This window comes from Monopterus albus, unplaced genomic scaffold (genome assembly GCF_001952655.1).
Source record: "Monopterus albus unplaced genomic scaffold, M_albus_1.0 scaffold131.1, whole genome shotgun sequence".
Taxonomy (NCBI): domain Eukaryota; kingdom Metazoa; phylum Chordata; class Actinopteri; order Synbranchiformes; family Synbranchidae; genus Monopterus; species Monopterus albus.
The window spans coordinates 60,781-77,289 of record NW_018128011.1 but is presented as its reverse complement, the minus strand read 5'-3'; the positions used below and the strand labels follow the sequence as shown (position 1 = coordinate 77,289).

Sequence of the window (16,509 nt, the reverse complement as noted above, 5' to 3'; positions counted from 1 at the left end):
ACCTTTGACCCACTGCTGACCACAGTGGAACAGACACAAACACACAAACTGCAACCACAGTATGTCCTGTGACAACTGTCTTGCCAAATAGATACTCACACATTGACCATGTGAACTTAAGTAAAGCAAATAACCTTTATAGATGCCTCTGCACAGTCAGACATGCAAACCCACACACAGCTAACACAGCACTTGGCCGTTTTCCTGTTATTGTTCAGATGAAGCTGGTGGTTTCGTGTCTAAACGATAAACACAACCTGGCATGCACAAATGCGAAATACACAACACGGACAAACAAAATGTGTCTCCAGTCTCCATAACTCCATCTCAGCATGACAGTCCATCTGTCTCCTCTCTGCTGGCATCTTCACCAGTTAGGAAAACCGGCTACGAGCATCAGCCACAATTTCATTTCGTCCTTCTATGAACAACTCCGCCTGCCTCTTCCTACCCCTAATCCTTTGCGGCTTGGGGTTGCTCCCTGTCATCATTTTCACTAGCTGTGCTTTGGGTCTCCTGTTTAAAAACAGAGATGTTTTTTTATTCATCTTAGTACCATTCTCTAATGAACGGCACTGCTCTCACCAAGCTAAAACAATACCTAAGAGAGGAAGCTGAGCAGAGTTAAAGGATCATTCCGATTAATTACAACTGGACTCTTAAAAACAGAAGTCAGTGTATTAAAGAATAGCACATACTAACAGTCCTGTCTTAAACAGCTCCCCTGAACTTCCTCTGTATTTCTCTATAATCACCTCTGTCCATGCACATACTGTATCGACGCTGTAAGTGGATTACAGTGCAGTGAATTTACCCATACCCTCCTCCTACCAATATTATAGCAGGTCAATACAACCAGAAATAAAAACATCACAGCACAACAACTGTGTGTGTGTGTGTGTGTGCGCCTGCACCAATCATCTTCATATGGAGGCTAATAACTATTGCCTTTCAATCTATAAATGGGAGGTCCCTCATCAGCCCCCGCCTTCACTAAACACAAGCTACACCACTCAGCCTACCCTGTGTTTTCCTGAATGACACTTGTGAAGACGGGTCAAGTGTTTGGGTTTGTCCGAATGGAAAAGATGACCTGGTCTCGTCATGTTCTCTAACACAGGACTGCAGTTCTGTTCAACCACTCACAGTTGTGAGGGTGTGCATGTGCATATTCAGCAGTCACCAATTTATTTACTTCTGCAATAACATAGTGATATGCTGCATGTTCAGACACAAGCAATAAGCCCTGGATTCCTCCAAGGCTGCACAGCATCTTCTGTGTCAATGCGTGTTTGTGTGCGTCATAGACACAACAGAAGACACACTGTGCCAACTACAATGACTCCATGTATACCCACCACAATCCCCTGCATCTGTAGAGGAGACTCCCAGGCCTGGCCTAGTGCAATGGATCAGTCTGGCAGACAGGCTGCCTGCTCCTGCTGCTTATTAGAGAGAGTCTTTGTTGGCAGAGTCAACACATGCTGCTTGCTCCGAACTTCCATCCAAAAGCAACCTTTTTTTGTGACATTGCTTTTTTTAAAAGTATGCTTTCGTCACTTAGTAAGTCTTAACAGCTGCTGCACATCACTGCGTGCCAGTCATTAATTCGGCGTGCATGTAATATGCAGACCAGCGTTTACTACAGTTAAAAGGTCATCTGTAATTTCTGGTTTGCATGTTGTCACCTTAACGTCAGAATACACTTAAGTGGGAAGCGACAATTTACTCGCAGTATAAAATAGTACTTTTAATTAAGCAGCAAGCTTTGGTAAATTGCTTATACGTCGAATTCAGCAGAAGACTTCAAAAAATCCAAACAAGGTTTAGTTCGCATCCGAAATGGTTTTAGTTTCTGCAGGTCAGCACGGGAATCTAAAACTGAGGGTTTTGTAATGAAGTTTTGCGTGTCGTTCTTTGGGGAAGACGGAGCGCGGCTTGGGCTTTCCGGGTGTCATTTTCAGCTGTTATTTTAACGCGTCATTAACATCCACCGCATTCCGACATATAAACAGTGAACACCTAAAGCTGTGTCCGTGTCCTAACGTGTCACCGGCCGGTTTAGGACCCAGAGATAGACGGTTGGCAGGCCCTGCTGAGGGTCTGTCTGCTGCGCTGCGTCGCTTCCTTCCTGCAGCCTCTCTTCTCATAGACAAACAGATTTTAACGCAGGTTTTACAGCGTTAAGGCGGAGACCTTCAGAGACTCGGTGCACCGCTTCACTCCATCAGTCATACCTTATCGTCCAGTTTGTCGGAAACAGCCTTGTGCCCGTTAGGATCCGTGGTGGAAACAGTCCATTGTCCTCCAGCGAGCAAACACACTGAGAGCCTGCCTCGCCTCTGCTCCTCCCTCTCTCCTACTCCTCCCCCTCCATCATCTGTTTTCCTCATCCCTCTCTCATCCTCACCTCTACTCGTCGGTGCCCTTTCTCTTCTCCGTAGGCCTATATCCCTCTTCTCCCCTTTACTGTCCTCACCCTGAAGGCCCTGAAACAGGTAAATCCCCATAAGGCGGCAGGACTAGACGGTGTGTCCCCCCTGGAGTGTTGAGAGCCTGTGGGGATCAACTAGCTAGTGTGTATGCAGACATCTTCAACCTGTCTTTAACCCAAGCAGTAGTTCCTGCATTATCATACCGGTCCCTAAGACATCAGACACATCCACTCTGAATGACTTCAGGCTCGCATCAGTCGCCATGAAGTGCAGGGAGAAACTGGTCCTCACACACGTTAACCACATGGTCCCAGACACTGTGGACCCTCTCCAGTTTGCCTACAGGCCCAACAGATCAGTGGACGATATGACGGCTCTGGCTTTATTCCATACCTTGAAACACCTGGACAACAGCAGTATGTATGCTAGGATGCTCTTCCTGGATTACAGTTCTGCATTCAACACCATTCACCCAGGCAGGCTGATTGGGAAGATGACAGACCTTGGCGTCCCAACTCCCACCTGAGAGGAGAATGACCTCATCCTCAACATAAACAAGACAAAAGAAATAATAGTAAACTTCAGGAAGAACCCCTCCCCTCTGCTGCCTCTGACCATCAAAGGGACTGAGGTGGAGAGGGCTGACAGCCCCAAGTTCCTGGGCCGTCAGGTGACATCTGACCTGAGCTGGTCACTGAACACAGTGAAGAAAGCCCAGCAGTGGCTATACTTCATCAGGCGGCTCGGAAAAGCTGGGTCATAAAGACTGCAGATAGGATCACTGGGACTGAACTGCCTGCTATGGACACACTGTACACACAGTGCTGTCATAAAAGGGCAGAGAACATAATCACAGATCCACGCCACCCAACTCACTCTCTGCTCAGACACAAAAACTGCACCTACAGCCTCAGGCACAGCAGGGTGGACAGTATCATCACACACGGAACGAGACTTTACAACAGCTTTTTCCCTGCCGCAGTAAGACTGATGGCAAATACGAAAATGTGAGAATATATGTGCAATAACCCCTCACTACCTCATGAACATAATGACATATCCAACTCCACCATGTGAATCACTAAGTGTGATGTTTGAAGTTCATTGTGGGAAATACTAATAACCTATTTTTGTGTATTGTGTTGTAATATTTTCTATTTTAACACTAAGTGTTCTTCTGGCTTTTGACTCCTTACCTGACTCCAAAGGAGAGCTGCACAAGAATTCCTATATGCCTAGATTGTCTGTTTATGCATAAATGGAAAATAAAGATCTTGAATCTTGGATCCTGTCTTCCTCTCCATGCCCTCTTGATTTCCTCCTTTCTTCTCCCACTTTTTCCCGCCCCTCTCTCAGTCTACCCTCACATCTTTTCCAGTCTTTTCCTTCCCATCCCTCTTTCCCATCAGGTGTAGAAGTTGTCCTCCCATTAAGTGGTCCTCATCGTCAATATTTAACATTTTACCATTTGAGCTCGATCAACCGACAGGCTGTAAGCTAGTGTCATTATGGAATTTAACTAGCACAACCAATAAAACTAGCATCCTGTTTATCTGCACCAAATAATTTGACGCAGAAGCATAAATAAGGCCTTACTGACTGCCTTGAACCAGGTGTTCGGCAGAGATGGCGACGCAGTGTGAGTGGCAGTTCAATGGCAGCGTGGGATTAGGCGAGCTCTGCTGCCCTCTGCTGGTCAGCTGGGAGCAGCGCACTAACACAATCGCTACCACAGCTGCACAATGAATGTAGTGGAGTAATGGAGTGAAGTTGAATTACAAAGAAGCACTACAGAAAGAGTCTCAAGCAGGGTCATTCACAGATATTTTGGGGGATAGGTGCTCAAAATCAAAAAAAGGACACCCCTCTTCCCAACAATTCTTCATTAAAAAAAAAGTTACCTGCAGTAGTACAACCTTACATTAGCACACAAATTGTAAGCCTGTATGATTTGAGACAAAATAAACTATTAATAAGCTATTAAGATCAAGTGTGAGTTGTAACAGCCTTTGATAATTGTACTGAGATGACAGGTAGAGTGTGGATATCCAAACCAAGGTCGCCAGGACCTGTCAATAATAACAAGTTTGGGCTGGGTTGGAACAGAAATTTAGAAATTATGGTCTGTTGTGGGTCGAGTTTGGACAGAAATATGCGATCCAATCCTAATGGCAGGTCACTTGCCAACAACTACCAGTAGATTTTGTGTCACAGAAGAGTAGACCATTCAGCCTACTGGGCTACAACTTAAAGATTTTGGCACACTCAGTCTGAACAGACATGTAAACACTGCAGGAATCATAAATTTGCACAATTCCTTGTTGATGCAGGCCCATGAGTTATAACCTAACACCTCTTTAATAATAATAAATAGTTAATGTTGTTGGGCATTAGTGTGCTTTTAATTGACATTATATGCAATGTACCACAATGAAATTAGCTTTAAAACAAAAATATAAAATTAAAAACTGCTAAAAACAAACTGTCCTGCGAAATGGACACATGAAGTTAGAGGGTAAAAGGACAGGTGCTGCTAATACAGTATCATTGCATACAATATTATTAGATTGTTAATAGGCCTACTGATGGATCATTAAGTGTATTTACTGTTGTAGATAGTTGGTTACACTATGAGCCTCTTCAATGGGAGCAAGTAACTAGATCTGTTGTACACAGTTCTATCAGTCATTCAACCACATTTTCTGGTGCAGTACACGTCTCTTTAGTTTTATGTTATGACTTCTCAACAGAAGCGGTGGTAGCCTATAGTATTGTATCTGTCTTAGCACTAGGTGCAGTTGTTGGCCTGAGTCATCAGTGAGGTTCACTGCGGCCCCCCAGCGGCCATGTTTAGGAACTACAACAACAATGCAAATTCAAAGTGCTAAAAAAACTATTATTAACATCAACATGTAGGACTACAGTTCTTTATTAGAGTGATCATTACTAACAAGAACAGTTATATTATTACTTATGATTATATCACGAGCTGTGTCTGGGGTACCACCATGAACTCAGACGTATTAGGACACTAACAATTAATAAAATGAAATGAACAAGCAATAAATGAGAAATGTTAAGCTTCCAAGTTCAAAGTTAGAGGACAGTAAGTGACTATACCTCCATATTTCTCAATGGGAATAACACAGCTCTTTATATTGATTATACTATTATTTAAAGGTATTAATAATGCTATAGAAAATCAAGGTAGAGCTAATTGAAATGTATTTTCTGCTGACCTCTCCAGGCAAATCCACAGTAGTACACTACTATTAGTTATGAGGGTGCCATCCAAATGGGCTGTTGCTTCGTTGTGAGCCTGTTGATCCATAAATCACTCATTTGTGTATTACAGGGACTTTGAACTGTTGCAACATTAATCATCATACTGTAATATGAGATATTAATGCAGCACATAGGGAGCATAGATGCATAACAAGTCTCACCCACTCCTACAGTTACAGGGCTGCTGACATTGGTAATGCACTTACTGTAGCTAGAGGGATGGAGTAAAGCTGGAGAAAATGATAGATGACCATGCACAGAATTTACATTATGACCTCTCAAATGAGCCATCTGCTGTAGTAGACAAATGTGGACAGAAGACGGCAGCAGACCTTAGTGAATCAAATCACACTTAGGACTTTAATCAGTTTTGCTGGGCAGATCTGATAACATGCCCATGTTTACTTACACTTGCCCATAGCTTCAATGAATTGGGTCGACAGTTCGTGGGACTGCCATCCACCAAACTTCTCCTGTGTGGTTTGTTGTAGCCTAAGCTCAGGAAACAAGTTGATCATTTAGGGAAAGCCTGGGTCCTCTTCATGAGAAGTCAGCATCCATCACTGAATCCTCCTCCAGCATCTGTAAGATGATTTAGACTGTGTATCTCACAGTCATGTCAACAAAGATACAACACCAAGAGGTTTTTAAATGTAAAGCTATTAACTTTAATTGAATAATAGATGCCATAATGTTATTTTAAAAAATCCTTTCCAGCAAAAGAGTTTCTATTCTGTAAAATATGTTAGCTACCTAGTAGATACTCTGATAATCAGTGTGTAAACAGGATGTGAAACAGCTATCACTTTGGTTACAATAGCATTTCTTCTCAAACAGACAAAGATCAAATTAGATCGTCTTGCTGAGTAAAATAATGTAGTCTAGTTGTGACACTAGCAACAGTCGAAGCCTGGTTCAAAGTAAAAAGTATACGTATGTAAAAGCAATACATGTAAATGATGAGAGGTTCCTATGAATTTTCAGAGGAAAGGTGTTAAACACATGTAGCTGAAAAGGAAGAGAATTAGAAAAAGTGATCTAAAACAAACCAGATTGTAATGTCATGCTGAAGTATTTTTGTTTTAAAAAACAAACAGGCAAGCTTGACTCCCCTGTTGATTAAAAAACAAAAAACAAACGAAAAAGCAGAATCCACTAAGATGTGCCAGCTGAAAATGCTTTATTTAACTTATACAGCCATCCACACGTGGTCACACACAGACAACAGATTTGATTACATAGGCACAAACAGAGCTGTACGTCCTCTGGGTAGATGCAAGCACACATAGGATGCCTGCAAAATAACCCCATGGTGCTAGATTACGTAGCATGGAGGTCTCCTATAGTATCAGCACAATTCCTGCTCTTCAACCCTCCACGTAAGTTCTGCTGTCACCACAGCAGGTTGCTCTCCAACGCTGCAAAGTGGAATGCCTAGAGGTTTTTCAGAACATGAACAATTGTAGCTGAAATGAAAATTTACTCATCACATTAAGAACAGTTTCAAACAATGTACTATCCAATGTCAACACAGGGCATCTAAGCAAGAACACTAATGTTGTAAGTTTATGATTAGATTACAGTGGAACAGTTGTTTTTCAATGTCCGGTCAAACCAATTGTATGTTTTCATAAGATATAGTATAGCCTACCCATCTCCTAGGAAGGCCAGAGAGAGCCTCTCACATTTTAACAAGTCGACTATGAGATGGTTTGATTTACACCTTGACGAGTCACGTCAGGGTGTCGGACACGTCTCCTCTGACACTGCAGCTGCAGAGGAGCATTAAACAAGGAGGACTGATAGCTGCACCCAGCTGCTAACAGCACTCCTCTTCAATTCTCCCCAGCTGCTCATCATCCTCACCCTCTCCACCTCCATCCCTGTTACTTCTATCCTTCCCATCCCACCCTTCTGAACTCGCTGACCCCGCCCACCACCTGCAAGGTTCAGCTTTCAGCGGCTGACGACGTGTCCCGACCAGGTCTCATGTTTGGTTCCCGGTTTGAGATGAGTTATGGTCACCTCGACCGCCTGGACCTTCTCAAGTTTTGGAGGGATGGAGCACACTTTGTAGCTCATCTCGTCACCTTCCACTGGCACGTACTCTCCCTCGATGCTGGGGGAGGGGCATGGAAAGAACGAGATTTAAGGTTAGTGGAAGCAAAGTGGGAGCCTGGCCTGTCATACCATCATCAGTGTACTGAAGTCATTTGCCCCCTCTTGTCTTTTTGTTGTTGGACAAGCTGTCCATGTTCAGACATTCTCTTTCAAAAAGACACCTTTTTGTTACACGGTAGAGACAAAAGGAAATGGTTTATATTCCAGCCAGTTCTATTTTCTAAGCAGCAGAATCAGTGCTTCAACTAATACTTAGGGTCATAGCACTGACGAGAAGTGAACATGACTGCTTGATTTTCATGTTGGGTCACTTACATGATACAGCTTCACAAGCTGTATACAAATGTAATGAGAAAAAAAACTATATCTAAACCTGTAACTGCTCGTCAGCTACAACATGGTCTGTCCAGTTCAGTTCATTAATGAATAACACAGAACATTACGCCCACATTACGCTTTTCTTCCTTTGTTTTGGCCCTGTAGCGTTGGAAAACAGCTTTTCAAAACTGAGACTCCGCAGCGTGGCTGAAGCTGGACACACTGCTCTCCACCAAAAAGAAAAACTAACTTCTGTCATAATTCACTGTAAACGCCAACACAGTCTGAGACTGAAAGCTGTTTTCCTGTCATTTAGGGTTTGTACTGTGTGTCGCTTTGACACGAAGAGCCTTTTTGGATTTAGCCAGCTGAGTGTGGGCATGCCCCAACCATTTAGGATCTATCAAACCACCTTCAATACCACAAAGCCAGCTCATTTGCAGTGGTGGAAAGCAATTTAGTACTTTACTCAAGTACTGCACTTAAGTACGATTTTGGGGTACCTGTACTTTACTTGAGTATTTTCATTTTATGCTACTTCATACATACTTCACTACATTTTAGAGGCAAATATTGCACCTTTTACCCCACTATATTTATTTGATAACTTTAGTTACTAGTTACCTTTCAGAATCAGATCAGTTAAAAAAGTACTTTTAGTACTTTGTTTTGATGCCAATACTTTTGCACTTTTACTTAAGTAACATTTTGAGTGCAGGACTGTTACACTGTTGTATTGCTACTTTTACTAAAGTAAGGGATTTGGAAACTTCTTCCACTGCTGCCCAGACACACAAATGTCATCTTGTTAGGAACAAGAACAATGCTGACTCCAAGGAACAAAGACAGAAACGGAGACTTTGTGAACCATTTTATTTTATCCCGTTTCAAAGTATCCATTGTGCTGCTGTGTTTTATGAGTATTAATTTTTGAAGTGTGTGTGCATGTGTGTCTACCCCACTGATGTCTACTGTATTTCAAGCCTGTGGTTGATAACAAGGTACCGTGGTGAAGGTCATCAGATATTCTGCTGCCCTCCTACACACTCCTGCAGCTGCTGTCATCCCTGTGTGTGTTTCCCTCCCCCTACACAGAACCCTCCTGTAGTCTGATGACAGTGATTGAAACAAAGCAGCCCTCTCATACATCTCACCTTAGATGGTGAGGGAACACACATTCATCATCAAGGTTCACCCATAGAACAGCCTCACTGAACTGTTGATACACTGCTATTCACATCATTTCCAGAGAGCCTGAATAGTCATACAAACATATAAGGAGGAGTGAAATACCTACCTACACACACACACACACACACACACACACACACACACACTCATCCTCACAGAACACACCCACTTACTCTGAGATATGGACAAAGATGTCGTTCCCTCCATCCGATGGCGTGATGAAGCCATGGCCTTTGGAGCGGGAAAAACATTTACACACACCAGTAAATACTGGACCCTCTGACGCACGAGCCGTCCTGTATACAGAGACAGAAATATCAAAGGAGGGATGGAAGAAGTGGAGAATGACAGGGGGAAAAAAAGCAAGAGCTGGAGCATCCAGCTTTATGCCCTGAAAATATGGCATTTTGATGACCAGCATGTGAAAATGTCTCAGGTTCTAACATGTTATGATCCCGTTAAAGGCTTACAATCATTTGACAATACATAAGAGATGGTTTCAATTTGTAATGTACAGTCATGGCCAAAAATATCAGCACCCCTGCATTTCTGTCATATAATGCACCACTTCCTCTAGAAAACTGTTGCAATTACAAATTCTGCTGTAAGACCCATGACCTCTGATGATGATGATCCAACCTTCTGACACTGGGCTCTACATTGTGCCCCAGAATTCACAGGTAGTCCTCAGATTTCATAATGCCGTACACACAGTCAAAACATCCAGTACCTAAAACAGCGAAGCAACCCCAAAACATCAGTGAACCTTCACTGTGTTTGACTGTAGGGACCAAATTCTTTTCTTTGAAGGCCTCGTTTCATTTTCTGGAAACAGTAGAATGATGTGCTCAACCAAAAAACTCTATTTTAGTTTCATCTGTCCACAGGACATTCTCCCAGGATCATGGCTTCCTCGGCTATGTTTTGGCAAACTCCAATCTGGCTTTTTTATGTTTGTGTCAGCCGCGGGGCCCCCTGTGTCTCCTACCGTAGCATCCCTAGTCATTCAGATGGCGGCGGATAGTGTGAGCTGACACTGTTGCACCTTGTGCCTGCAGGTCGGCTCGGATTCGTCTGGAAGCTGATCGAGGTTGTCCACATCCAGGGAGATTAGCTACAGCACCATGGGTGCTACCAGTAAGTAATGAATTCAACAGGCTTCCTTTGCTATGCTGCAAACATATTATCAACTAATCTTACAATTCCTTCGCTGTCTCAAAGCTGTTTCATCTCATGTGATTTTAGAGTATATATGTGTTTATGTTTGTGTGAACAGATTTTAGTTATAAACCATCGCTGTGAGGACATTTGGCTGGTCTGCTCAACTTCAAAGTGCTGTTTGAGGGTTAAGACCTTTCAGGGTACAGGTTAGGGTATGTATAGTAGAGGGATTTTTCCATTGTAGGAACCTACTGCAACATCCAGAGCCCACATCAACCCCGGAGGCTATGCTTGTTGATGGTTAAGGGAAGTACAGGGTATACACTCATTAGGTTCCATTAGTGGAAATGTAGCATATGTATGTGTGTGTGTCCTCACGCTGAGCAGGTCCTGTTCCTGCGTGTGGGCAGAGGGCTGGGGATGAGGTAGCCTCTCATGGGGGAGGGCGAGCGGGCTCTCCGTCTGCAGGCTGGAGCCTGCAGGGACTCTGTTGCAAAAAATAAAACAAAACTGTGTCACATCATTACAACTAACAGTGCAGTAGAGAACATCGCTGTGTTGGTTCTGTACTTCTGGGTAACAACGTCAGACTAAATCCCCAGTATTGTGACTCAGCATCTGCTGCTATAAGAAAAAAAGAAAACAATAATTGTGTCTTAGTGAACTTAGACAATATATTATATAATATTCAGCTTGTTTCCCTTGTCCATCTTCCTCTGCAGTGCATTCTAACTACCTTCATTTGTTGCCCTGGGGTCACGTCTGATACACGTGGCATTTTCAGTTGCTTCTTTACACAAATGAAATAACAGGTGAAGACACCATAACAATGTGACAACCTGCCCTCTGCGGCAGACCTGTACACCTCACAGGTCAATGCATCAACAAAACAACAATCACTTTGTGTATTTCTGTCTGAAGGCCAGTTGTAATTATCACAGAGAGTTATGTATGGAGGTAAATCCCTACCAAAACATTTGAAGCTGCACAAACCACATTTCGAGTGCTACTCGGTTTGCAACTCAGTATTTAAGAGCGTGCAGGCACATGGTTGTAATCACACAATCAGATTTGAGAGCGTGGTCCAGGCCATGTGTGCGCTCATTTCTCGGGCTGCGCTTTCAGATTCCTCCAGTGGGTTTTGTATGAAAACTTGTCAGTGGCAAAAGTTTTGCAAATTTCAAGCGCTATTTAGTTTGCAAATTAGAATTTCAGAGTGCACAGGCATGGATTTGTAAAAAGCAGAAACGGGTCGGAGAGCCGGGGGGGGGGAATCAAGAGCATAACAAATGATCTATGCGAGCATTTACCTGGTGACTCTGGGGAACGTGGAGATCCTGGAGAGACCAGTGGAGGGGTCACTGGTCGTGGCCCTGGGACAGGCTTAGCCTGAGATGACATCATGCAGAGGTGGAGAGCGCGTGGAGGTCGATAGGGGGTCACTCAGCAGAGGTTGTCAACCACCTTAAGAGAGGAGGACAGACATCTTTAGCTGACTGTAACCACATGCCCCCATACTCAACACTTCCTAACTAATGCACACACACACACTCACAAAATTGTAAAAGTGTTGGTCTCACTTCATTAAAAACATGTATTTTCAGTCTTCTTAAAAGCAGCATCTCTACCTCAGCCTTGAAACACAACACCCCCAACACAATGAATAAGTGACCTGTTGGTGGCATTCTCAGAACTCTCATCACCATGGCAACACCAATTTGAGGACAGACCGACAATGCTGCGACCTGGCAGGAGACAGAGGGGGAGAACAATCCCTTCGTTCACCTTGGCCCGAGACCTACATCATCGGTCATTACATCACCAGCTCTGCCAACCAATTAGGAAAAGGCAGAAAAGAACACCTCCATTGATTTCTCCTTTCCATTACTGCTATATTGTTAAAAGAGGCAGAGGGAGAGAGGGGTGTTACATAAATATAATAAAAGAAAACAATGACAAAAGCACCAGGAATAGGTCAGTGAGATCCAAGACTCTCAATTTTCGCAATATTTCTGTAGCTGCTAATAGAAGGAAGAGCAGATTTTCCATTTTTCAGGTTTCCCAAAACAGGATTTAATGCTTTTATTTATTAGGTACCAAGCTGGGGAAAAAATACAAATAAAATAAAGGGGGTTGTGTGACCGACTTGACTCATGTCCCCCTTTGCCAACACTGAGGGGGCGGGGTTTACAACAAGCCACTAAGGGGCTATTGACTTGTGGTGTTAGCAGATGGGACATGAGCCAAAATAAAAACTGAAAGTACAAATCCAATTTTTTGGGGAACCTGGCTAGATTTCCTGAAGATATTTAAATCAATCATGAGAGACGACTTGTCTCTCATGATTGATTAACAGGCATGGAGACAAAACAGCTACTTGAGAACAACAGGGAAGGAGAGGGGTCCTTACAACTGGCACAGAGGGAGGGGGGGGGAACATGGAAAAAGGTCAGATAAGCAGGAGATAATGCCTGAGACGGCTCTGGAAACTTGATAAGGTGAGTACAGATTTAGTCTGTGAAGCCTTTGTCTTCACTGCAAGCTGCTTTAAAAGGCCATAGTGATGGTCGTGTTTTGGAATTCTATAGGCTAACTTACATTCCTGATAAGCATACTGTAATGTTTTAGACAGAATTCATGTTTCAGGAAGCACCTGTCTTTCACCTGGAAAGGATATGAAATTTAACATGTTGCAGAAATTTTCAACTTCTTTGAGGCTGATAGTCTGTCACTTTTACAGCATCACCTTTCTATTTATGGCCCCGCTGCCTGTGCAAGGCGGAATTATTCTGCCAAGTTCCCACCACACCATTCTGTATGAAAGGTAACAAGCTGGTCTTGTGCCAAAATCTGTCCCCCCATTAAGATATGTTTCCTCTTGTTAAAAAACTGTTTCTAGTAGTGCCCCCCTCTGTTGTTATGCCTAGGATAAGGTCGGGGTTCAGGTTAGGGGAAACGAATCGCCAACACTGGCATGGAGGGGTCAATGTTGACCATCCTTTACTTCACCATGAGTAGTAAAGTTGATGCAATCATTTAAACCTCTGTGTAAACATTAATGTTGCTCTCAAGAAACTGAATTTGTGATCGTAATCATTACCATGTTGTACACCATGCATAACAACTTTGAATCCAAATCATGTCGTAAATGTGCAGGAAAAGCAAAAGCACATCCCTTAGACGGTTCAAGAACCATTGTTGATTTGAAAACAACAACAATACTAATATGCTTTGCAATTCCGACATGTGTTATAGTTATGTTACACTAGACAGTGCGTTAAATGTCACGTCTAATACTAGGATGCTGAAGTTCTATCAATATGCATTCCAGTCTCCATTCATGAAGAGAGTGAGAGGGCTGACACTGAACCCCCCCCATGTTGCCCGTGGTGGCGGCACGTATGCACACAGCAGCCTGGGGCCCTCGGCTCCAAACAAAATTTCATTGTACATGTCACAATGTTACAATGACAATAAAATAAAGCTTCTTCTTCTGATGACTACGTAACCAAATGGGTGGTGCAACAAATTCATATAATACAGCAACAGAAGAGAACACAGAACAAGCTGACATTTGTTGTGTATATGCAAAACATATTCTAAATATATGCAGAAGTATAATGCGGAATTAAATCTGTAAAAATAAATAAATAAAAAAATTTATAAAAAGTTGAAGAAACACACCAGCAGCCACTAACTTTCTTTATAAAACTGTGCTTAATACACTTGGTAATAGCTGTAGCTTAACTCCTTATGTCAACAGCCAACCTAAATCTAAATGGCAATGCTCAACTCTTGATCTGCTCTGAGCTACATATGAAATAATATTAAAACATTACACAGCTTCTCTATAATTATTTAGGAGACAGTTTTAAACCCATCGACTTTGGCAGCTGTGTGAACAAGCTAGAACCCCTGCACAGTTCTTCCTGTGTTGATAAAAACGCACTCCAATAAACCTGAGACTTGGTACTTTAATGTAATACCCATTATTTTACTTCAAATTGAATGTGCAGAGACACAGAGCCTGAAGAAAACCAAATGTGTAACTGTCAAAATTCCTATGGTCTGGACTGTATAGCAGTGACTACTATAATAGTGGATGTGAGGCTTTGAGGCCAGCAAAGAAAAGGCTTCTTTTGTTTCCGTTTCCTTCTGTATAAACATGGAAATGCCTGTCCCTGCACATTCCCACACACACACACACACATACACACACACACACACACACACACACAAACAATAGCTGTGCTCGGTGCCACCCGGAGACCCTGCTGATAAAGCAAATACCAGCCCAGTGGGGCACAACACGCATGTAGGCACACACACACACAATCATGTGCACATGCATATATATGCACACAGTACATTAGCTTTTTAAGCCAACACACACGCCCATGGCTTTGCTGAGACTAACGCTGCACTGTGATATGGCTATTATGCTGTGTGTCCACAGTCTTCACAGGCAGGATGACACACTCCCTTCACTGGTTTAGGGTTTCAGACAGGCACACTGTCGGCACCATTACTTCCCAACTGGTTCAGTCTCAGGGCTCAGGTTTCTTTTTAGTCATTAGCTCAAGGTCCACACAAAAGCAATAAACACTTATTGTTCTGGAAACAGGCCTGAGTTATTATTGCCAGCATCAGATCTAATTAGCTAGCTAGCACTGGCAGAGGTCAGCCTGTTAGCTAGCCTGAGTGGGAGTGGGCCCGGTTTTAATACTGTTGTTTAACTGTAATTACTTCGTTGTAAATTTTTACATTTAGGTGCCCCCCCCCAAATTGCAGAAAGTTATGCTAAATTTTCATTTTAATTAGTTAGTAGATAGCAACACTGTGGTGCTGAAATGCTAAAGGAAATAGTTTAAGATGGACTATTTTCCTGCCTGTTACTCGGTGCATGAGGTGATGCTGTGAATCAGGCAACACACACCTTATATTGTAATACAACAGCTTTGACCATTCCATTAGTTTTATTGATCCTCTTTGCAGGATATGCACTTTGCTGATGATCTTCAAGCACTTAAAAAATGTATATAAATTTCAGATGGATTATGTTAATATTCTTTCTCCTCACTTGGAGAAAAACATGATGCCATATTTCCGTCCATCTTGGGAAACTCATCACATCAATTAGAAGATCAGATCAAGTATTTCCATATTGAACAGTTTATCAAAAGGACTGCACCACCTCTCTCATTCCAATCATAAATTCTGACTGAGCCAGATCAGGCCGGTCTGTTCTGACTGCGGTGCTTACATGATGCTGATTTTAAGTTCAAGTTTATTTTGGAATAATATTGTATCCTGTCTGTTTCGATTCATATTTATGTTCAAAAAACGTTTAGTTTTAGTCTGTTCAATAAATGTTTATCCTGTTCGGCCCACGACCTAAAGTGTGCTTTGAGTTTTGGCCCACTGTGCGATTGAGTTTGACACCCCTGTTCTACAGACACACCAGAGTAGATGTTCTGCTCCATTATCCTGGTCTTTGGTGAAGTCTTGCAACTACAGAATGAGGGAGTGTATGTGTGTTGCAGGACGTTGTGCAAGACATGGGGGAGAAGACAAACAGACTCACAGAATAGGAAAAAGGCATTACAGAAAAATGTTAACATTGACAGATTTGATATAACCACAATTTCCAATTCAACTGACAAAACACCTTTATGGCAAAATTCAGCCATTTAGGAGTCAACGCAGACCAAAATTTCAAACAAACTGCCTTTTAGCCAATCGGACATACGGTAAGAAAAGGAAATGCTACAATCTCATCTGAAAATAATAAATAAAGGCTAAATAGAAGTAAACAGACAACAAGCTATCCAAATTCACTGAAAGGATTCAGGCACACCAAGACTGGGAATACTGTCTGTATTTCAAAGCCAAAGTGACAAAACACACAAAAGGACAGTGGCGAGAGAAATGCAAGAGGCAGCAGAACAGGATGACCGTGTGAGGAACTGAAACTTTTAACACAATCACTCCTCTTTCC

At 42.6% G+C, this 16,509-nt stretch overlaps 2 protein-coding genes across 3 annotated transcripts in view; both read right to left on the bottom strand.

Annotated features, from left to right (window-relative positions):
* Positions 1-2,369, bottom strand: part of LOC109967582 (neurabin-2-like) — a 34,003-nt gene extending 31,634 nt beyond the window's left edge. The window contains exon 1 of one of the 2 annotated variants that reach the window (XM_020613255.1): positions 2,238-2,369. The gene's annotated coding sequence lies outside the window, so the exon portion shown is untranslated. Of the gene's footprint in view, positions 1-1,358; positions 2,214-2,237 lie in introns of those variants that run through there. The other variant, XM_020613256.1, reaches the window with a different exon arrangement.
* A 4,514-nt stretch (positions 2,370-6,883) lies between these two features.
* carhsp1 (calcium regulated heat stable protein 1) overlaps positions 6,884-16,509 on the bottom strand; it is a 20,427-nt gene continuing 10,801 nt past the window's right edge. The window contains exons 2-6 of the mRNA XM_020613246.1: positions 11,822-11,975; positions 10,890-10,998; positions 9,524-9,646; positions 7,661-7,839; positions 6,884-7,154 (exon numbers count right to left, since the gene is read on the bottom strand). Coding sequence (XP_020468902.1) covers positions 7,677-7,839; positions 9,524-9,646; positions 10,890-10,998; positions 11,822-11,915 — 489 coding nt within the window. The 5' untranslated portion in view covers positions 11,916-11,975 and the 3' untranslated portion in view covers positions 6,884-7,154; positions 7,661-7,676. The remainder of the gene's footprint in view (positions 7,155-7,660; positions 7,840-9,523; positions 9,647-10,889; positions 10,999-11,821; positions 11,976-16,509) is intronic.